The 23,530-nt window shown below is 47.0% G+C and overlaps 1 protein-coding gene across 2 annotated transcripts; it reads left to right on the top strand.

Moving 5' to 3' along the window:
• Positions 1 to 8: 8 nt before the first annotated feature.
• On the top strand, positions 9 to 23,530 carry TMCO1 (transmembrane and coiled-coil domains 1). Of its 2 annotated transcripts, none has more exons than XM_032806185.2 (7): positions 9 to 166; positions 882 to 959; positions 6,385 to 6,444; positions 10,295 to 10,341; positions 11,053 to 11,120; positions 15,950 to 16,094; positions 22,636 to 23,530. In XM_032806185.2, the coding sequence occupies exons 1-7, from the start codon at positions 97 to 99 to the stop codon at positions 22,732 to 22,734; spliced, it is 567 nt and encodes a 188-aa protein (XP_032662076.1). In that variant the 5' UTR covers positions 9 to 96; the 3' UTR covers positions 22,735 to 23,530. The 2 variants fall into 2 exon arrangements, with proteins under 2 accessions (XP_032662076.1, XP_032662075.1); XM_032806184.2 differs by lacking the exon at positions 22,636 to 23,530 and adding an exon at positions 18,239 to 19,980 and having other exon boundaries at positions 12 to 166.

Consider the following 23,530-nt stretch of genomic DNA (forward strand, 5'->3'; position numbering starts at 1 on the left):
CTAGGGCCAGTTGCTGGGCTGCTTGTCGGACCCTTTGTAGCTTCCGGTCAAGTCGTGCGCGTGCGCGCGCGAGCCTCTTCCGGGTTTGGGGGCACCATGAGTACCATGTTCGCTGACACTGTCCTCATCGTCTTCATCTCGGTGTGCACGGCGCTGCTGGCCGAGGGTAAGCGGGGCCGCGGCTCGCGCTGGGGTGGCCGGGCTGCCGAGCGGTCTCCTAGGCCCCCGACGTGTTCCAGTAGGGAGAGGGCGCCTGTCAGGCGTAACCCAGTGAGCAGCCTCCGAGCCAGGCCCTTCCCGGTTCAGGAGCAGGCAGGCTGCGAGTGGGTCTCCTCTCTGGTCACCCAAAGAGCCCACAGTGGGGCTCCGGCCTGGGTCCCCGAGTGCGATAACCCTGAGGCCAAGGGCCAGACCTGGCTCTGCCACAGCGACCATGGGTGACTCTGTGCCTCAGTTCGCCTTATCTGTGCAGTGGGGGCAATAGCCCTTCGCGGGAGGTTGGGAGGAGAAATGCATTGCAGATTTTCAAGGGCTCTGGTGATGGGGACTGTCCCCAGATGTGGCTGGACAAAGTGAAAATGACTCTAGAGCCTTATCTATGTGTGTATCTATTTCTATAGATTTCTGAGGTAAATAACTTTCAGCAATGAAAGTGCTGGGAGATATGAGGTCTGCTTCTCACAGGGGCGTCTGTGCCGTTCAGTGCATCTAATGCTTCCTTGACAAAGACAGCCCTATGCATACTGTATGTTGCTGTTCTCTGGGTTTTTTTCTCCTTGTTAATGAACCCAAATCTAAATATTTCAGCAGCCCTGAGGTAGTTGTAATAGAGCTGTATAGAAAGTCCTTGTCTCCTTATTTTACCCGATGCTTTGTTTCAGGTATAACATGGGTGCTGGTTTACAGAACAGAGAAATACAAGAGACTGAAAGCTGAAGTGGAAAAACAAAGCAAAAAATGTAAGTGTTGCCTTTCAAACACCATACATAATATGGCTGTTCTTGTCTTCATTGTTTTCTGCTCTAGGATTTTTCAGAATAGGGTCTGCTCTTGGCAAGAGGTGCCTTCGTTTGCGCCTGAGGGTACCTACCTCACCATAGAATACTTGGGAGCTATAAACATGATTACTGCCATTGTGGTCTGAGAGAGTAGCTTTATCCTTTTTTTGTCCTTCACTGGAAGGAGAAGGGTTAGTACTGAGACCTATCCTGATGTTAATTCCACCCCCTTCCTAACTTCCACTGAAGAACAGGGGGAACAGAGATGGGTGTAAGCCTCTCTTTCCTTAATATGGTTAGCCAGTGGTTATGTGTGTATAGATTCCACCAGCCGCACTGAGTTGAGCTCAGAGATCCTGCCTGTGCTCTTTGAGAGGGACCCCAGATCTGGGGAGGAAAGAGAGGAAAGAATAGGAGGCGTTACTGAAAAGAGGAAGAATTGTGGTTGGCTGAATGGTATGAGTGACTAGGGAGCGATAGATAAGGAGTAAGATTAACGGTACCAGAGGAGAATGAGGGAGGATGATTTTTGTAGTGGGAGGGAAAAAAAGTGGTGGAAGAAAGAAGACCTTATACATACACATACAGAAGTTGCATGAGTTTAAACTGTTTTTTAAACTGATTGCATCAGTTTAAGTACAACCTCACTATACAAAATGATCCTGAAAGGACTTGGAGAAGGCTGGAAGGAGTACAATGCAGTAAAAAGAGAAAAGGAAATGAGGGATGGAGATAGAAGGAAAAAGACAGAGAGGTGGAGGAAGAGTTGGAAGATCTATGGTACAAGGTAAAAATGGAGCGCAAAAGCATCAATAGAAATAATTGAAGTAAGGGATTGAAGCAAGTGACAGCTCGACAGAAGTTTGGCTTGGCTTCTGTCTCTCTCTCTTCTGAGCCTTCAGAAGACCAGTTGGAATCATAGAGTCATAGAAGATTAGGATTGGAGGAGACCTCAGGAGGTCATGGAGTCCAACCCTCTGCTCAAAGCAGGACCAACCCCAACTAAATCATCCCAGCCAGGGCTTTGTCAAGCTGGACCTTAAAAACCTCTAAGGATTGAGATACCACCACCTCCCTGGGTAACCCATTCCAATGCTTCACCACCCTCCTAGTGAAACAGTGTTTCCTAATATCCAACCTAGACCTCCTCCACTGCAACTTGAGACCATTGCTCCTTGTTCTGTCATCTGCCACCACTGAGAATAGCTGAACTCCATCCTCTTTGGAACTCCCCTTTAGGTAGTTGAAAGCTGTTATCCAATCCCCCCCTCACTCTTCTCTTCTGCAGACTAAACAAGCCCAGTTCCCTCCTCCTTGTAAATCATGTGCCCAAGCCCCTCTGCTGGACTCTCTCCAGTTTTGTCCACATCCTTTCTGTAGTGGGGGGGCCCCAAAACTGGACACAGTACTCCAGATGTGGCCTCACTAGTGCTGAATAGAGGGGAATAATCACTTCCCTTGATCTGCTGGGCAATGCTCCTACTAATGCAGCCCATTAGGCCGTTAGCCTTCTTGGCAACAAGGGCACACTGCTGACTCATATCCAGCTTCTCATCTACTGTAATCCCCAGGTCCTTTTTTGCAGAACTGCTGCTTAGCCAGTGCATGGGATTCTTCCACCTTAAGTGCAGGACTCTGTACTTGTCTTTGTTGAACCTCATCAGATTTCTTTTGGCCCAATCCTCCAATTTGTCTAAGTCACTCTGGACCCTGTCCTACCCTCCAGCATATCTACCTCTCCCCTCAGCTTAGTGTCGTCTGCAATCTTGCTGAGGGTGCAATCCGTCCCATCATCCAGATCATTAATGAAGATGTTGAACAAAACCGGCCCCAGGACCGACGCCTGTGGTTTGATACCGGCTGCCAGTAAGACATTGAACCATTGATCACTACCTGTTGAGCCCGACAATCTAGCCAGCTTCCTGTCCACCTTATAGTCCATTCATCCAATCCATACTTTTCCCAGGCATGTAAAACAGTGCAGTGTAGTTAAGTCTAAAACTTACTAGTAAAAGTTATGAGAGCAACTGAAACCCCAGCAGAGGGTCTAGAGCAGGAGTGGGCAAACTTTTTGGCCCAAGGACCATATCGGGGTATGGAAATTGTATGGCGGGCCATGAATGCTCACGAAATTGGGAGTAAGGGTGTGGGAGGGGGTGAGGGCTCCGGCTAGGGGTGCAGGCTCTGGAGTGGGGCCAGAAATGAGTTCATGGTGTGGGAGAGGGTGGGGTTGGGTTGGGAGGGGGTGAGGGCTCTGGCTGTGGATGCAGGCTCTGGGGTGGGGCTGGGGATGAGGAGTTCGGGGTGTAGGCGGATGCTCCAGGCTGGGACTGAGGAGTTTGGAGGCCGGGAGGGGGATCAGGGCTGGGGTTAGGGAACTGGGTGTGAGGGGGTTCTGGCTGGGGGTGCGAACTCTGGAGTGGCGGTGGGGCTTGGGGTGCAGGAGGGTGCTCCGGGCTGGGACCAAGGGGTTTGGGAGGTGGAAGGAGAATCAGGGCTGGGGCAGGGAGTGTGGGGCGAGGCTCCTGGGTGCAAGCTCTGGGCGATGCTTACCTCAAGCAGCTCCAGGAAGTATGTCACCCCTCCAGCTCCTATGCAGAGGTACGGCTAGTCCCATGGGAGCTGCGGGGGGTGATGCCTGCGGATGAGTCAGAGTGCAGAGCCGCCTGGCTGTGCCTCCTCATACTACATAGGAGCTGAAGTGGGGTCATGCTGGCTGCTTCCCAGAAGCCACGCAGAGCGGGGCAAGCCCCTGACCCAGTTCCCTGGCTGGAACGTCAGAGCAGAGCAAACCCCCAACCCTGCTCCCCAGCAGGAGCTGAGGGCCGGATTAAAAGGTCTCATGGGCCAGACGTGGCCTGCAGGCTGTAGTTTGCCCACCCCAGGTTAAGAGATAATGTGCTACTTGTTTGGGTGCTGTGGCACTTATAAGCAGCTGGTATAGATTAATCTCTGCTATCTAATGATTGCTGTCGAGCAGGGATGGCCAAGCTGTGGCTCCGGAGCCACATGCGGCTCCTCAGAAGTTAATATGTGGCTCCTTGTATAGGCATCAATGCCGGGGCTGGAGCTACAGGTGCCAACTTTCCAATATGCTGGGGGGGGGGGTGCTCACTGCTCAACCCCTGGCTCTGCCATAGGCTCTGCCCCCAATCCACCCCTTCCCACCCCCTTCCCCTGAGACTCTTTGCTTCTCCCTCCTCCACCCCAGAGCCTCCTGCACAACATGAAACAGTTGATCAGGAGGTGCAGCAAGGGAAGGGGAGGCGCAGATTGACAGGGCTGCCGGTGGGCGGGAGGTGCTGGGAGTGCAAGGAGAGGGGTGTGTGGAGCTGATGGGTGGGTGGGGCTGCTGGCATATTACTGTGGCTCTTTGGCAATGTACGTTGGTAAATTCTGGCTCCTTCTCAGGCTCAGGTTGGCCACCCCTGCTGTAATTCTCCTATCTCTCGTTTGTGTTTCCCCAATAACCAGATGTGAGATGCATACACCAGTAATAATTGCTAATATTAATGCTTGTGTGTTCAAGCTTGAGTGGCAGAGCTGAGAATAACAATTTCAGATTTGATTAGCATTTATTCATCATAATTTATCCACATATCTATTTTAAAAGGAGCACTTATCTGTTCTTTGACAATTCTTAAATATACAATTGTAAAATAGACCACTCTTGCCACACCTTTCAACCATTTGTCATTGTACCCACAGCAACAACCAATAAAACAGCAAAAAAAAAAAAAAAAACATGGATAAGATCACTAGGCTCCTCTGTCAGAACCTTACCATTCTGTCACAGCTACAGAAAACAAATGAGTCTTCAAAGTGAATAAACTAGGGCTGTTAGATTGGGGGAGTGTTTATAATTTAATTTCTCAGCAAAACATACTCATGGTAAATGGCACAGCCATGTCTCAAAACTCAGTGAGCCTGAACGTTTCAGGATAGATGTCTGATTATCTGGCAATGGAAGAAGTTGCAAGACTGAAGCATGGTTATAGTGAGAATAAAAATGATGTTGTGCCACTTTATTTACCCCTAGTGACCTTTCTGAGCAAAGTTGCTCAGTTTGTGTCACCCTTGAATAATCCTACTGACCTGCTTGAGGTGTGTGATTTAGTTTATGGATAAGTAAACTTCACCAATAACCTTTTCATCAGCAGCATGTGGTAAAAGTAGATGAGTAGGTTTGTGCCTGAGTTGTTGGCTTTTTGACAATTGTGCAAGGTTGGCTTATAAATCATTAGAATTTTATCGGTTAGCACCACAAATTCTCCTGTCATCTGGAAATTTAGCTATAGTCTTTGGTCATCACCAGGATTAAAAGTTCTGCCATTAAAACTGAGCTGATATACTAATATGTGAGACAGAAGTCTTCAGCACTGATGCTATGGGACAACAGGAGTGAAAATGGGTTTGTTGGTAAAGTAGATATACAGAAGTGCTGTTGGAAAAAGGCAATCAATATCACTTATCATAACTGTACTTTAACATTTATCATCCCATTTTCATATTGTGATATTGGCTATATAAACTTGAAACTAAAACTTGGCTTTCACTTTCTGGGAATGTCAATCAAATTTCTCTGCTAATGGAAGTGATTCCATTTGCAGAGTGAAAAGTATAATTGCTGGATCACAGTATCAACCGATCAGCACTCTGGCTTGTGACTATCTGTCTTTGCTTGGAGCAATCTGTGGAGTGTCTACTGTCTGGGTTGGTCGTCACTTCGTTTTCTGGTAGTCTTGATAACTAAGTTTAGACTTGCTACTTAATTTTTAACTTTAAAATGTTGGAAATATTTCAGCCTTAACTGGATGACCAGCTACAATGGAGCTGGTTGTGCCAGACTGTTGGCTCAGGACTTCCACTGAGAATGCCTGCCTGTGAAGAAGGGATATAACAGAACACAGGCCTTTCTGTTGCTTTTGCTTCACACTGCGGATAGCTAGGATCAGAGTTTCCCATAAAGCTTGTTTCATCACACTTGTTGAATTGAAAGTACTGTCTAGAATTCATAATGACAAATCAGCAAGGGCTGTTTAAACCAAAATGATACTCAAGCTCCTTGGTTCACCGTGCAATGGGCTCCTTTGTCAGGCTTTAAAAGTCTGATTTTTGACAGGAATTGAAATTCTTTTCCGCAACCGGGATCAGGGCCTGGAAAATATTCCTGGTCTTCGGAACATTTGTACCAGTCCAGATCCGGCAGGTTATAAGACAGTGAACATATATCATAGATATATATCTGTATCTTGTTTCCTTCTTCCTCCTCCTCCTGTCTACATGAGGGTTTTGGGTGTAAGGGAGAGGAAAAGAGAAGGGATTAGTGGCATAACTCTTCATTGTTTGTGTGAAAGTGATTCTAAATTGGCTTTGCCCTTTGCAGTGGAAAAGAAGAAGGAAACAATAACTGAATCAGCAGGACGACAGCAAAAAAAGAAAATAGGTAAGATTTGGGAATGGGGGAGGTGTGATGCTCCAAAAGTGAGTGGGGGGCTGTGAGAAGAAGCTGCTGGGGGTGACTTTCCCTTTCCTCCCACCCCCCCCTTTAAAACTTTAACACTTTATTTAGGAATGAGAGGAGACTTGGTTCTTGATGAGATGGCTAGAATGTGACTCTCTCTTCTTCCTTTTCACTGTTGGAGCCTATTTCAAGGGACCTAGCTTCTTCCCTCCTAAATTGACTTTAGGCAAACCCAGTGGCGCTGGGATTCCAATGCATGCTGCCACATGAGCGAGACTGCTCACGTGGACCCAGACCAAGTAGTCTTTTAGCCTTAACTGTTCCCAGATGCTGTCCCTGGGAGCTCATTGTTGCAATGCATTATCGCCTTGCAATAACTGTGGAACAATCAGAATACATGTTAGTGTTTGTGGTTCCAGATTGGATGAAACCTATCTTTTCAGAGGTTAGATTTTTCATATTTTTCCTCATAGCATGACTGTAGGATGGAGTGACGGGTGTATGGGTGTCATAACGGCATCTTACTCCCATTGTCTTCATTTGGACTCGAGTGCCTAGCACTCATGAAAAAATCAAACCCTGAGGGTCTCAGTCTGGGCATCTAGAAAGTGAGAAACACATAATCACTGGCCATTTCTGAAAACAGAAGTATTAAAACCTATCAGTGGAAGAGGTGAGATTTCATCTCAAGGTTTCCTGGTTCCCAGCCCAGTGCAACTTCATCCAAAGTTATAGGGTATATTGATGAGGGGGATGGCAGGCAGGCTTGTGCAGTGCAGGCAGCTCATTGAGGCTTCGGACCATACATGTTGCCCTTGAAACATTCTGAAAATTAAGGAGCAAGTGGTGAACAAGTTCTGTTGAGCATGTGCAAATTGCAGTTTTCCCCCCTCCCCGGGACTTCTAATTCAGCCAAAACTGGGTTGATGTTCATGAGAACAGCAAGAAATACCTTTCTGAGCTCTTGACCCCCCCGATGAAATTGTAAATTCCTGCTCCAAACAGCAAAAGTGCTAGAGCTGTTCAAAGAAATAGTCCACGGTTTTAATATAAGGAAAATAATTGTTCTCAAATACAGCTGAAAATTTCCAAAACCAGAGTCATAAAGCAAGCCTGGGAAATTCTAGCCTGAATGGTTTGTTTGATAAAGTTATAAGTGGGCTTGGAAGGATTAGATATGTATTGGTAAATGTTTGTAAATGTCAGTTTCATTGTACACACAAACATGAAAAAATATTTCCATCTATGATTGAAGTTTAGATAGGCAAAGTAAGAAAAATGCTGCGTGAGACCTTTATTAGAGTCAAAATCCACCGATTTTAGACTTTTGAATTCGGCTTCTTACAAATGGACTTGTGAATGAATAGTAAAAAGAGAGATCATTTGTGGATTCAAGGATATTTATTTTATATATTTTCACATGTGATGTTGACTGTTTTAATGGTTATAAAGAATTAACTTTTTGAATATGTGTCCAGTCATAATTGTCTGACACCCCCCAATAATTTACCACAACTGAACATTTAAATGGTTAAATCTAAAGAGCTTAAAAATAAACATCAATATTGTTGTCAAAATTATTTTTAAAAATTTGAATATTGTTAAGCCTAGTTATGAGAAACTGGAAACGGGGCAGGGGTAGAAGAGTTACTTTTGCTTCACCTAACGCTTCCCATTGTAACCCTCTATATTCAGCTGCTTTTAACTTTGGTGTTTGAAGGACTCTCCTGGTGCTACTGTCTCACAGCAACAGTACTTTAGGGCCCACCTGTTGTGTTGATACCCCAATATAGAGATGTTGGACTCCCAGACACCTTGCACTGCCACAGACTACTTCCCCCAGGCCTCACTCACATTCCCACTCCAGTATCTCTTGGTTTTCCACATTCCTACTCAATGCCATATCTGTGGCATTTTCAGGCTGCTTCTGGATCTTTATCTGCTGAGAGGATCAGGACTAGCGAGATGGGGCAGTGGAAATAGCAGATGGAACATGACAGTTCCATTGGCTGATCTTGACATAGCACAAAACAGCCCTCCTGAATAAGGGAAATAAAAATAACTTTAAAAAAAAAATTGTGGCCTTTGCGTGAGATGTTATCAGGATCATGTGAAACTTAGGGTTTGTGGTGACTGAAATGGCAGGGGCAGTGCAGCACAATGTTTCCAAAAGGGGTATCCTAAAGTATTCTGTGCAGAAAGCTAGTAGTACATATTTTACTTAAATATTGCATAGAAAATTCAGTCTTTGTATGACTGGTTCCTTAGGCTTTTGAAGTGTGAAACAGTAGGATTTTTATCCTACTTTTAAATGCAGCTTTGGTGATCTGACCTTGGAATCCCTACAGACACCTCTGCAATGAAGTATGAGTTAACATATATAGTGCATTTCCGTACAGCAGTGGTTTTCAAACTTTTTTTCTGGTGACCCAGTTGAAAATGTTGATGCCTGCAACCCAATGGAGCTGGGGATGAGAGGTTTGGGGTATGGGAGGGGCTCAGGGCTGGGGAAGAGGGTTGGGGTGCAGAGGTGAGGGCTGCAGGGTGGGGCTGGGGATGAAGGGTTTGGGGTGCAGGAGGGGACTCCAGGTTTGAGGTGGCTCAGGGCTGGGGCAGGGGTTGGGCTGTGGGAGGGGGGTCAGCGTTCTGGGCTGGGGTGTAGGCTCTGAGGTGGGGCCAGGGATGAGGGGTTTGGGGTGCAGGAGGGGGCTCTGGGTTTGGGGGGAATCTCAGGGCTGGGACAGGAGGTTGGGGTGCAGAAGGGGGTCAGGGCTCTGGGCTGGGAGTGCAGGCGCGGGTGGGGCTTGGGATGAGGGACTAGGGGTGCAGGAAGGGGCTCCAGGTTTGTGGGTGGGGCTCAGGGCAGGGTGCTGGAGGGAGTCAGGGCTCTGGGCTGGGGGAGCAGGCTCTGGGGTGGGGCTGGGGAAAAGGGGGTTGGTGTGCAGGAAGGGACTCCGGGTTGGAGGGGGCTCAGGGCTGGGGCGGGGGCTTACCTCAGGCGGCTCCTGGACAGTGGTGCACCGGGAGTGTTAAGGCAGGCTTCCGGCCTGTCCTGGCACCACAGACCGCACTGTGCCCCAGAAGTGGCCAGCAGCAGGTCTGGCTCCTATGCGGAGGCACAAGCATCTCTGCGCGGCTCTCACCCACAGGCACCACCTTTCCCCAGCTCCCATTGTCTGCTTCCCAGCCAATGAGAGTGCGGAGCCAGTGTTCGGGGGGAGGGGTCAGTGCGCGGAGCCCTGTGGCCTCCCCTGCCTAGGAGCTGAACCTGCTGTTTTGTGCTTCAAGCCCACAGCATGGTGTCAGAACAGGTAGGGACTAGCCTGCCTTATCCGGGCAGCACTGCCGGTGGGATTTCCAATGGCCCGGTTGGTGGTGCTGACCAGAGCTGCCGTGACCCAATGCCTTACATTCCGTGACCCAATACTGGGTTTGAAAATCACTGCCTTACAGTAATAAGATTTGATGTGCAAATAACATTCTTAGAACAACACTACTTCCAGGATAAAATATGCTGGCACTACCTGATTTTTATAAGCACTATTTGATTTTCTAGTTGACATGTCCGTATGTCGTCATGCCCATTGTCTGAGTTGTTGTGCATTACCTTTGAATGTTGACAACCTCATATACTTGTTCTGCTGCATGTTGTTCTGACTCAAGGACAGTTGGCTGTGTGCAGTTTTCACACTGTAATGTCTGGCATACGGAGCTGGAGTCTGTCTTGGAACTATTCCTGGCTTGGATAGCAAGGAAGGTTTAGACTTCTTGAAAGTGAAATCATTCTGGTGTCTGGGTTGGTATAACCTCTCTTCTCTTTCCTGCTTTACAGAGAGGCAAGAGGAGAAGCTGAAGAACAACAACAGGGACCTGTCGATGGTAAGAATGTTGTAAATTAGGGGCAATGCCCAAACTAGTGAAGGGCTGGATCTTGAACTCTCCAAGAGATGAAGGACCACCCTTAATTTCTGTACTCTAAAGCACAGACAGTAGGTGCTCAGATTCACTTATCTCCATGGGCTGCACTTCTGACATCTGCAAGCTACAGTGTGGCTCAGAGTTTTACACTAGTCCCCCCTTCACTCCACACACAGCTTCATTAATTCTCATTCCCCTCCGCCCCCACAATCTCTCTAGTGCTTCCAAAATAAAAGCAGTTTTCCTGACTTGCCACTTACCCACCCCATCCTCCTAGTGAGCTCTCTGCTTTTGTTATTTCCCTTTCCTCCTCACAGTTCTTGTGGACTCCTGTTTCTTTATGCATGGTCAACCTCTTGGTTAACAGGACAGCCCTGAGCACTCCCTTTCCTCCATAGGCTCTTTGCCCTTATGATCCCTTTCATGGCTGTTCCAGTACTCGTAGCTATTCAGCCCTTCTAAGAGTTTTCTGCCTGGTCTCCTCCCCTACAAGCTGAGAGAGTGAGTTGAAAAATTGCCTTCTCTTCTGATCCTGATGATGCTGCACAAAACCCATTATTCAGGATTAAAGCCCCCAAGCCCTAACTGTGGGACTTACCTTTATTTTTAATCTGTTTGTTTCTCTCTGCATTAGCTGTCAATAGTGAATGACTCTGACCTCTCTGGTTGCAGGTTCGAATGAAGTCCATGTTTGCAATTGGCTTTTGCTTTACCGCTCTCATGGGCATGTTTAACTCCATGTAAGTATCAACTCTCTCCTCCCTCCCCCCCCAGCCTTCAAAGTGAACGTATCCCATCCCCTCTCTCCTTTGCTACTTGGACTCGTTCTACTGATGTTCATAGGGTCCCACTGAGAACTGCACCTAATTTGTATAAAATGGATCAAACTGCAGCTCTCCTCATCTTCAATAAGGAAGTGCAGCCTGCGAATCTGCAGGTCACAGCACTCATTGCTTCTGCTCAGCTCAGCATGGAGCATTGCATGCGGGATTCTCTAGTCTGCACTTTAGCCACAACTGAGCATGCTTGCTGTTCTGGAATATATGACCAGGATGAAAGTGTGGCTAATTCAGAATAGCTTTACAGAGATCAGGCAGCCTTCCACAGTCTTCAGACCTTTCTGTCACATCTGCGTCGGCTATCTGCATCAGCTGCTTCCTTGCTTTCTAAAGCAGTACTGGCTGTTCTTTTTTTTTTTTTGGGGGGGGTGGGGCGGGGGGGGAGGGGTGGTTTCCAGAAGCTGAGATTCTTATAGAGAAAAAGATTTTGGACTTGACTAGGGTATTTATATAATCTCTATTTTTCATATGGTTATATATCTAAAAAATACTGTCAGAATATTTTGTTTTTAAGAGTGCAATAGTAGAGTGATGCTTGAATTTTCTCAGGGGAGCTACAAAACTCTTCTTCCTCCCTACCCCCAAAAACAAACAAACAAAACTGGGGGATTTTTGTCCACAACAATTGTGACAGTAGTTCCGTGGTTGGCCTCCGGATTTGTGGATGTCTCCAGACTTCGCTGGTCATTCTAACAAATCTACCGCACCCTGGTTATCTATTTGTGTTGTCACCTTCCCCATCACCAGTAATGCTGTCCTCAGCTCCTTATTTGTCCACCTATCCCACAACCATCTTTGTGGTTTCTTCTGTGGAGCCCTTTCTATGGAACATCCACTCTGAACTGGACCATAAAGCCACTTTCCATCCCTCCTCAAGTCCCACCTCTGCCATGATGCTTACATGATACTTAAAGGCTTCATTAAGAGCCAGTGAGGGGGATACTTGATGTACTTTGGGAAGGGTGAATGCAGCTTGTCTCAGATGTGCACTCTTCATATTAGGAAATCTCATTATATTTAGACAGTACCTAGTATATTGTGGGTGATCTGTGATACAAATAATTTATGTGAAGGGATCTTTTAGTCTGGGGCCAGGAGGGACACTTCCTGCTGGTGAAGTGAAGCAAAGTCTAGCCCTTTGTATTAGGGTCTGGGCATAAATGCCAGCACTTACAAATGTTTTGCCAATGACAATTCTTTGTTGTACTAAGGTCAGTTATAATGCAGCTTTAGGTGCAGAACCAGATCTGTCACTCACTAGCATGAAAAGGTGGGGGTCTCCCCACTGAAGAGTCTACCATTTCATTTTGTCTTCACCTCAGCTGGCAGACAGGTCTATGCTGCCCTGCTGTAGAGCTTTAACAAAAGCACCCTTCCTTCCATTGTGTCTACTTTGGCCCCAGATTCTCCAGCAGTGCACTTGCAGGACAAAGTATGTGCCTCTTTCCCTGATTGCTGAAGAACGCTAGAGGCTGGAGCCCTTGTTCATCCACAGGGAGTTCAGTATGTCGGGCAAAGAGAGAGGCAGAAATATACACTTTGTATCATTCCCCTCACTGGAGCACTCAGTAGGGATCTGCTTCTTTTGAAAGGCCCAGGTTATGCTTACAAGCAGCTCATTCTGGGTGAGGGTTGTTCTGACCCTTATCTGTAGGGAAAGAAAAGTCCATGGGAGGTGCAGGCAAACAAGCACAATTAGAGAAGCAGTCAACCATCTAGAACCACCCCCTGCTCCCGCTATACATAATTGGAAGCTGCACTACAAGGCTGGCGTTCTGCATCCACCTGGCAGAAGCAGTTGTATTCTGTGTGCTTTGCTTTATGGAGGGCATTGGATCGTGGTCCCAATTCTCTCTCTCTCCTTCTCTCTCTCCCCCCCCCCCGTCCCCACATCTCTATGCAAGGGTTCCATGTTTGTCCATCTGCTAAAACTACTTTTGAAGGTTCTCACAACTGTGTGTCATCCCATCCTAGAACCTACTGATGCTTGTGATTAAACTTTGAGCCTACTGTCTCTTGATGTGGTGTTGAAAGTTTCTTTCTAGGTGGCTGTCTTCTCAGTCTCTGGAGTACAGTCTGCTATCGCCTGCTTCCCCTGTACTGTACTCACATGGGTCCACTAGAACTTGGGCCTCACTCAGTCTTGACTTTGAAAACTATCTTTTAAAAAAAAAAAAAAAAGTCTAAATCATGCCATGTTGCTGTCTGTGTTTTCTAAAGCTATCACAGGAATGTGAAGCTGCACATCCTAGATGTTGCATCCCAGATGTCCAGAGAGCTTAGCTACTATTTAAACAGGACTAACCCTTTTAGGAAGTCCAAGAGACTAGATTTTTCTTGAAGTGCCATAGACAAAGGTTTGACAGTTTTGGCATAATGGCAATCTAAGTGGCTAAGACTATGCTTCCAGTCTTATGAGCTGGCTAGTGTACCTGCGTGTGAAGGGCAGCTTCAGTGACTTGTCAGTGCCATGCTCTCATCTGAAATCTGTAGGGCTGTTTGGGGAGGGAGGAGAGAGCTGCTTGACACCTTCACCAATTGCTGTTCTCTTGACATGGTATCAAGAAGAGATGTTGGTTTTAGGAGGATAGTGTTCAATCACTGTTCAACTGGGCTCCTCAGGCCACTTCCTGGGAGGTCATGGCTACCTAGCCACCTACAGAGGTGCTCTGGATTTAGCGTTGGGAAGGAGAAAAGGCGATTGCTTGTGCTTAGAACAAGAGTCAGTGTATTGCTTCATTCACTCACTTCTCTCCCCCACTGCTGGAGAGCCCAAGGCCTAAAGTTTTGGGGGAGAGGGACTATAGGTTGTCTGGAGTGAGCATGCTGTGTATACCTTTGGACAATAGAATGTAGGTTGGCTATGTACCCTTTCTGTCAGCTACTGTCTAAAAGCCATGGCCATACAGTTAGGCATATGATTCCTACAGAGAGGCTTTCTACATGCAACAGAGAGAGAGAGAGAACGGTAACTAGCCCCTTTCTTGCTGTTGAAAATGGGAGCTGTACTACACGGTACAGGGATGGGAGGGACAGTGCAGGAAGGCTGGCTTGAACACTAAAAGCGGAATGCCAAGTTGAGGATCTAGCGTGAGGATCCTGATTATCCATTCAGGGCAATCTCTTTGTAGGTTGGTGGGATCCAGGCAAAACATATGTATGCTAGGGGCAGGGTGATCTGCAGGTGAATACTGGACTGGGTAGATGGGGTATCTAGTGAGAGAAGTTACCTTGGTTCTCCCTGGACATTAACATCTTACTCCATAAGTCCTGATCCATGCAACTCTGCTAAAGCATCAAACCTTACAGAATTCCCTACAAGAGTGTGCCTTAGAACCTAGGTTACCTGCCAGAAGAGAGAGTAGATATCTCAGGGTACCATCTCTGATCTACTCTATGTTCCCACCGCAGGAGTAACACAGAATCCTAAAACACTGGGGATGTTACAGGGAGACAAACATCCGTTCCTAGCCCTACTGCCAAACTGCCTGTGAGATGTAAGCAAAGTCCGCACATGTTAGAACTATAGCTCTGTGTGAATGCCTCTCCACAGGAAAGAATGCTCATTTAGGAGCTGTTGAAACCAGAAACACCTGTTAGAAAATCAGCACTCAAGGAGAAAATAACATCAAACGCTGAACATATACTGATGCAGCATGATACGCACACTGCTTCAAAGGGTAATGTTGGCTGTCTGATTTCAGAGGCTGAATCTCTTCAGTCTGTCCAAATTCACACCATGTCTCCATCTCTGGAATGTAGTACTGAATGCTTCCCAGCTCCTGGAGCTGCACAGCTACCTTGGGGGAATATACAATGTCCCCTGCTTCTAAAGAGCGAATGTAGAGAAGGGGTATTGTATGAAAAGGAATTCTCTCTATGGCAGTTGCCCACATCCCTTTTAGTAACTGATAAATGTAGCAAATCTGGAGAGAGAAAGAAAAGAGAGTTGGGCTTTAGTTTGTCTTCTGAAAGCTGAGTGCACACCTCTAGTACAAAAATCCATCAGTCTGCATAAAGTAACTGTATTACAGGCTTGTTATTCAGTCTCTTGACTCAAGTGTTACAGTACTCTGGGAGAAACCTGTGTGTGACTTGGATTTTAAATACACCTCTAACCCGATAGAACACAAATTTGGATATAACGTGGTAAAGCAGTGCTCCGGGGGGCGGGGCTGTGCACTCCAGTGGATCAAAGCAAGTTCGATATAACACGGTTTCACCTATAACGCAATAAGATTATTTTGGCTCCCAAGGACAGCGTTATATTGGGGTAGAGGTGTAGCGGGTGTCAGCACTTGAGGATGTTGATTAGAAAGTTCCTAGTCTTTGTCCCACAAACCTTGGTCAGCAGTTTATCCAACCAGTAATCATTAATAGGTTGACCTCCAGGAGGGACCCCTTGTTATTCCACAGCATCTGCTGAGGGAAGCCTGCACAGTCCATCCAGTGGATGGCAGGCCACTGTGATATGCGGGGGCTTGAGGATGGCAGGTGTCTATATTAGTCTCTCTAGAATTGTGCATGTGAAGATGGGGCAACATCACTTTTTTCTAGGCTTTTGACTTGATCTTGCATCTGATTTTGTCCTCTTGGAGGCCTGTTTCATTTAAAACACTTAAATCTGTTTTTCTGCAATCCAAGGACCCAATTACTGTCCCAGACTGAAGCCCTTCGCTAAGCTGAGTACTTGGTTGACGTCTCACATTAAGTGATCTTTTCTCTTCCAGATTTGACGGCCGGGTGGTGGCAAAACTTCCTTTTATCCCCCTCTCCTACATCCAGGGCCTGTCCCATCGCAACCTGCTGGGGGAGGATTACACTGACTGCTCCTTCATCTTCCTCTATATTCTCTGCACCATGTCTATCCGGCAGGTGAGTGCTGAGCTGCTTCCCATGGGTGGGGAATGGGGCAGGTATTGATCTGCCACCCAGTAAGGAGTAGCAAGTGCCCAATAACCAAATTTAGCACATGTCGTCTGTCTTTGACCTACATTTGTTTGAAGCTTTCTTGTTGATCTCTGGTTCCCATAGGCTTAGCTGTCAAAGGAAATATAGTGCAGAAAAGTCTAACTTTGTACGAGGTCTTGTCTCCTCCCATGAGGGAGACCTGGCTAAAATCAGCAGGATTGCTCCAGGACACTCAGACTGAGCCAGTGAAAATAGTTTCCACCCTGCTATGTGTTTCCAGGTAACTTTGTGGGTTGACAGGATCATTGTTGGCAAAGAACAAGTTGCATGATTCACTGACTTCACTGCAGGCTTCAGAAGATGCCTGGATTGCTAAGAAAAAGCCTTTACTAAAAACCTGTCAATACAGTCATATCAGAAAGAAAAACACTCCCCTTTAGTGTACCCTGAGGGCATGTCTACACTGCATGTGGAAGTGAGCCATCTAGCCCAAATTCTCAAATTCATGGTAGTGGGGCTTGTGCTATGTAGATGAGTGGACTCACCCCTGTGGCGCCTCCTGCTGGTGAGTTCTGGGAATTAGCTCGATTTCCAGCCTGGAGCACCCTCTGCAGGCCGGTGATCGGCTATTGCTTGGCCCCCATGTCCCTCCCTGGACTCCGGTGCTCTGTTAGCTGGGGTGCTGCCCCCTGGCAGTAACCCCTTTCTCTCAGGGTCTCCCCTCCCAAGGAAACCCCCACTCACTATCTCCACCTCACCTCAGTATCAGGCTACTGCCAGTCATCATCTAGCCCCCACGCTCTGGGGCAGACTGCAGTATCAGCCTACTCATCACTGGCAAGCTTGGGTTTGGACCTGCTGCCTTTGCCTACCCCTGGGCTGCCCTCCGCAACCCCCAGTACCTGTTGGCCTTGTGCTAGGCCACAGGCTGGCGCTCCCCAGCTCCTCTACCTTTCCCCAACCTGCTCCATTCAGGTACCCTGTCTCTAGCTCCCTACAGCTAGGCCCTTCTCCCTCTACAAACAGAAAGAAACTCCCTGGGCTTCTGGCTCACAGCCTCTTTTAGGGGCCAGCTGGGCCTGATTGGGGCATGGCCACAGCTGACCCTACTTTCCCTGGTCAACCCAGGCTTCTTGCCCCAGCCACAGCCCTCTCCTGGGCTGTTTTAAGCCCCTCAGGGCAGGAGCAGGGGACCACCCCGCTACAACTAGCATTCTAAAAATGGTTCTGTGTACATGTTGTGGCTCAGGCTCTGAAGCCAGCGGGGATGGGCTTGAGACCCTGAGCTACAACATCAAAGCACTGTCTACATCGTTGATGTATTTTTAGAGCATTAGTCTGAGCCCTGCCAGCACAAGTCTGTGGACCCAGGCTTGGATGCCCATTCCCAGATGAAATGTAGCCTTAACGTAAGCTGCTTTTGTGCTCCAAAAGGCTCAATTTGTGTCCAAAAAATCTGCTGAGGCAGCAAGGGAGTCTGGGGTTAAACCTGCATTTTTTTCTCAAGTGCCTTATTCTCTTCCCTCCCCTTGCCTGCTTAATACATGTCTCTCTCTGAAGGCTGAATAGCTTTCCCTTCAGAGTTTTGTCTATTCCCAATCACCAGTGGGTGGAGTAATTTATAGAATGGGGTCTAGTATGACAAAATACAAAGTCACCTTAGAGAACAGTGTTAAGAATTTACCACCATGGAGGACTGTGACCCATATATAGGCCCTTCTGCTACAAGGGGGAACTGCTGGCCCTGAAAACGGGAAGTTTCTTTGTGGTTGGGAATAGCTTGCCACTGTGATGCTATCATTTTATCAGCTGCAGTGCACTGAAGCAGGGATAATGGTGAAGCAGCTGTTTAACTGACAGTGGATCTGCTATTAGCACATGACTAGGTTGGATGGAGTGTCGGTCTATGTTGGCGAGGACCAGTAGAACTTGAGTGCTGCTGAAAGTGTGTTCTGCTTGTTGAATTTCCCCCAGGGAGTAGGGAGAGGCTAATAGACCCTGGATGCTGGATTAATGCTGATGCACTTAGCTGGTTCTCTATTTTTATCTTTCCTCTCACTTTGGTTCATTTCCTGAATGCTTGCTGCTTATTTCTCCTTGATCTGCAGATCTCTGTTGCTTTTTCCTCTGGAGGTGCCAAGGGACTTAGAAACCCTTACACCAGGTCAGCAGAGGAAATGACTCTTGTGCCAACTTCTAGCAGAGGGGTCAGGATGGGCTTGATGAAGTGGCTCAATAATAGAATGAAAGCTCCTTTACCTCAAAATAAGTACATATTAATGGCTCAAACAGATTCTCTCCCTCCTTCCACAGCAGGATCCTTCCTTACATCAGATCTGTGTCCAATCTTGTGTAAAGGAACAAGGAATACAAATTAGCAAAAGCCATCAAGTCCACCGACCCCTAATAAAATGCTGTCAGCACAGCAGATCTTGTCCAGTGCTCTTTCCCTGACCTGGAACTAGAACAGCAGGTGGTGTTGTGTGCTGAGGGGTTTGTCTAGTTTTTGTGTCACCCATTGGGAAGCTTTTGTGTTGTTTCTACAGTGACTGCCCACCTGTGAATCTCACACCAGATTGTCAGTGGTTTGCAGTACCCTGGGGAAACTCTCCCTGCCATCAATCTCTGTTGCAATGTGGCTCTACACCTTTCTGTTTTGACACCAGTAGACGTTCTTTTGCACCCTGAAAGGCCACAAGCAGTGAGAGTGAAACTCAGATTGTGCTGGCTGCTACATGTCTGCTCTGCACCAGTTGGATACTTGGAGAATTCAGTGGCTGAAAAATCCCAAGTGGCTTTTTTGTATGTTTTTAAAATAAAAAAAACCCCATGGTGCATTCCAGTTTTGACGATTTCCTGCTGTCACCTTCTGCGATGAAACAGACTAGAAGTAGCAGGAAGTGAATGGCTAGGCATAAACACCTGGGTTTTCAATGCAGGTGTTCAGCTTGTTCAGTTCAACAAGCCTTCAACAGAAAATTCCAGGAAGGGTCTTTACTTGTGACCAAGAGTCCCTGCTAATGGCCTGGTGGGGGGAGTAGCACTGTTGCCTTGGAAAGGGTACTTCAGCTGTGTAGCTTCATTTGCCGCAGCCTCTCTACTTTAACCCTTTTTTTTATTCCCTGTAGAACTGATGTACTTTGTGTTCCCAGCACTGCATTAAAAGAGGTAGCTGCTCTTTTCATACTCAAGTCTTTACCTCTAAGCTGTAGTTTAAACTGGCCTCCATGGACCTGGGAGGTGGAGGAACCCCCCTACATTCCATGAGGGCAATAGCCCAAGAGAAGAGCTGCAGCGAGGTGGGGCACTGGAATTAAATAGTGGGAGAGCAGGGGAAGATCCCAGAGTCCATTTAGGGGGATGGGTGTGGGAGACAATCCCCAGAACTCATTAAGTTGAGGCAGAGCCTGGATTTAGTTCAGGGTGTGAGTGTCTCAATCTGCTTTGAGGGAGGGAGAGGACTAACTGGTGGGAAGTGATTTAAACAGGCATTGCTTATGGGGTTGGGAGTGGTAGCACAGCTACGCTTCACCTAGGCTGTTAGTCCTGAGCCCTGGGTTTCCTGAAGCCCTAGCTTGACACCTTTTTGTCTGTGACCTGGGGCCAGCATCTCCTGAAATATCCAACTTGTGGTGAGTAACTTCCTCTGTGCTGTTCCCATCTCCCCCTGCACGTAAATCCTGTCCGGTGGTTCTTCGTGCCTTCCTGTTTGGAGAGAGGGCTGCTGCTGGGAGAGGCTTTCTACAGCCCTTGAGCTGCTGCCTTTCAGCTGGGGAAGTCTGCTGCTGAATTGGGTGTGACATGGAATGTCAGTTATATCCTCTGCCCCTCCTCCTGTTAGTGCACTAACAGCCTTCACCTGTCCTCTTTATGTTGAGTAGTAAACCTTTATTATACAAGTGACAAGAGTCCTATGGCACCTGATAGACTAACAGACGTATTGGAGCATAAGCTTTCTTTGAATACCCACTTCATCAGACGCATGTAGTGGAAATTTCCAGAGGCACATATAAATATGCAGGCACAAATCTGATCTGGTTAGGTCCTATGATGGTGTCGCTGATGTAGATATGTGGGCAGAGTTGGCATCTAGATTTGTTGCATGGATTGGTTCCTGAGTTAGTTACTATGGTGTGGTGTGTGGTTGCTGGTTAGAATATGCTTAAGGTTAGTGGTTTGTCTGTGGGTGAGGACTGGTCTGCCTCCCATGGCCTGTGAAAGCAAGGGATCGTTGTCCAGGATGGATTGTAGATGCACTGATGATGCATTGGAGAGGTTTTCGCTGAGGACAATAGGTGGTGGCCAGTGGAGTTCTGTTGGTTTCTTTCTTGGGCTTGTCTTGCAGCAGGAGGCTTCTTGTCTTGCAGCTAGAAGAGGGCCTCATCCTCCCTGACTGAACTAATCTCATTATCTCTAGACTGATTTTTGCCTGCATATTTATACCTGCCTCTGGAAATTTCCACCACATGCGTCTGATGAAGTGGGTATTCACCCACGAACGCTTGTGCTCCAATACTTCTGTTAGTCTATAAGGTGCCGTAGGCCTCTTTGTCGCTTTTTACAGATCCAGACTAACACGGCTACCCCTCTGATGCTTGATACCATCACAGGACCTAACCCGATCAGCCTCAACATCATCGGTTCATTCACTTGAGCATCCACCAATGTAATATACGCCATTTTGCCAGCAATGCCTCTCTGCTATGTACATCGGCCAAAGTGGACAATCCCTATGTAAAAGGATAAATGGACACTAGACAGATATTAGGAATGGCAATATACGAAAACCTGTATGAGAACACTTCAAACTCCCTGGGGACACAATAGCAGATTTAAAACTTCAGGACCAGACTTCAAAGAGAAACTACTGAACTTCAGTTCATTTGCAAATTTGTTTAATCCTGAGCTGATGGTGTCAAAGTCTGTTATTGAGTGACCAGGGAGACTGAAGTGTTCTCCTACTGGTTTTTGAATGTTATGATTCCTGATGTCAGATTTGTGTTCATTTATTCCTTTGCGTAGAAAGTGGCAATTCTTCAACAAAAAAACTTCAAAAACAGATTGCAATGTGAAACTGCAGAACTGGAATTAATTTGCAAACTGGACACCATCAGATCTGGCCTGAATAAAGACTGAGTGTGGTTGGGTCATTACAAAATCTAAACCTAATTTCCCCAATACTAATTTCCACTTCACACACCTTCTTGTCAATTGTCTGAAATGGGCCCCTCTCGTTACCCCTTTAAAAGTTATTGTTCCTCCCTTGGTATCCTGCTGTCAATTGAATTGTCTCCTTAGACTGACCTCACATGTGGTAAGACAAACCACATCTTTTCATGTATTTATACGTGCTCCTGTATTTTCCACTCTATGCATCTGATGAAGTGGGTTCTAGCCCACAAAATTTGTTAGTCTCTAAGGTGCCACAAGGACGACTCATTGTTTTTGCTGAGACAGACTAACATGGCTACCACTCTGAAACCTGTTGATAGGTAGGTCTACTGTACCATGTGTCTTAGGAGAGAAAACACTGTTTCCATCTACATCATTAGCAAAGAAATCAGCTCCGTACTCAGACTTTTGGCAGGAGCTCAGCAATTCCTCTGGTGGGTGAGTGCGTGAGCCACTTCTGATTGTTTTATATGAGATCCTTCCTGTCTCGGTTGCAGATTCTCAGGCTTTAATTACAGCCTCCCTTGACAGTGGTTTTTGGAATGTGTGAAAACAGCGAAGTGCTGCTCCTAGATTTTCTGCCTGTAAGCAGAGAACAGGAAGCTGCTACTGCGTATGCATTGTCGTTGAATTGCAAAGATATCTAATGTTGTTACCATCTTAATTTAAAGAAAACAAAATAGGCAAAGGCTGCAGCCTGCAACAAGAACTCTATTACCTGCCCATTGCCTTTATGACTTATGTAGGTGAAGGTGAAATTGAATTGCAGCCCTGGATTGGACCCCACTTCACCTATGGGAAGCTTGATCAGGAAACAAACTCTGGAGCTTAGGCCCACCTCTAATTGCAGTTAATTAAGCATATAAATCAGTTAATTTCTCTGGGTTGCATTTCTTCTGGGTCCTTTTGCATGAATACAGATATATCACATACAGAGGCACGCCTGCAGGAGGTCCCCGGTCTCGTGCATTCAGTGGCATGCCTGCGGGAGGTCCGCCGGTCCCACGGCTTTGGCATACCGACCACCGAATTGCCACCGAATCCGTGGGACCGGCGGACCTCCCGCAGGCAAGCCGGAGAAGGCTTCCCTCGCATAGACCAGCAGGCTGCCCCCCACCCCGCAGCTTGCCGCCCCAGGCAAGCACTTGGAGCACTGGTACCTGGAGCCGCCGCTGATCACATATATACACTGGCTAAACTGAGTTGTAAAACCCTGGAGGCTGAAGTTAATGAGAGGGTTGCCATTGGTCTAAACAGAACCAGGATTTTACCTGTGTATTGGCTTCCTCTTCACCACACCAGCATCATATCATTCTGTTTTTCATTTTCACAGAATATTCAGAAGATGCTTGGCCTGGCCCCTTCGCGGGCTGCCACCAAGCAAGCAGGGGGCTTCCTTGGCCCCCCTCCTCAAGCTGGGAAATTCTCTTGAAGTATAGTCATAACACCTTCTACAGCAGCTCCCATTGATGTCAATATCAAAGACAGATTGCCCTCGGTTTGCAACAAGATCGGATTCCACAGCAGGCTTTCTATTCATTTGAAGCAGCCTTTGGGATGGGTAGTGCCCTCACGGAAGCAACTTTGTGTTTGGCCTGTTCTATGAGCAGCCTGTCACGACTGAAGCAGAGTTCTTGGCAGATAACATGAGATGTGTTTTGTGTAATAAATGTTTAAGCCCTTTGCATTTAAAATGTAGTAACCTAATCCCATTGCAGGGACAGTGGAACTGTCTTGCTTTCTAGAACTATTGTAAGGATAATAAAACCTTATTTGGAGCCATGATAGAGAACCTGCATCAGGTGACAAGGATCTGTAAAATAAACAGATTTTGGAAAGCCCTGCACCATCATGCCCTAGTAGTGATTGTGTCCCATTTCTCTTAGACAAACTGGCTAGATACCTCTGTGTATTAGGAACCCAGCTATAGGGAAACTAGGCATGTTCAGTTCCATTCTATGAATAGGAGGAAAAATACATGTAAAGCTGGAGTTTTTCCTCACTAGTGCAGTACCCAGGCCCCGCTGCCATGCTCCAGTTAGCGGTTGTTGGTGCGATGCTTCTGAACATTTCCCCTCTCCTCTCGAGGAGCTCAGCTTGGCAGTGCTTTATGTAGCATTACGGTGCCCACATTCTAGTTGTCTGCTTAGCTGGAATCTGTTCAATTGCAGTCATAATGTAAACAAACCTGGCCTTTAGTCTTACCTTAATTAAACAGCTACACAATC

Source organism: Chelonoidis abingdonii, chromosome 7 (assembly GCF_003597395.2).
Source record: "Chelonoidis abingdonii isolate Lonesome George chromosome 7, CheloAbing_2.0, whole genome shotgun sequence".
In the NCBI taxonomy this organism is placed as follows: domain Eukaryota; kingdom Metazoa; phylum Chordata; order Testudines; family Testudinidae; genus Chelonoidis; species Chelonoidis abingdonii.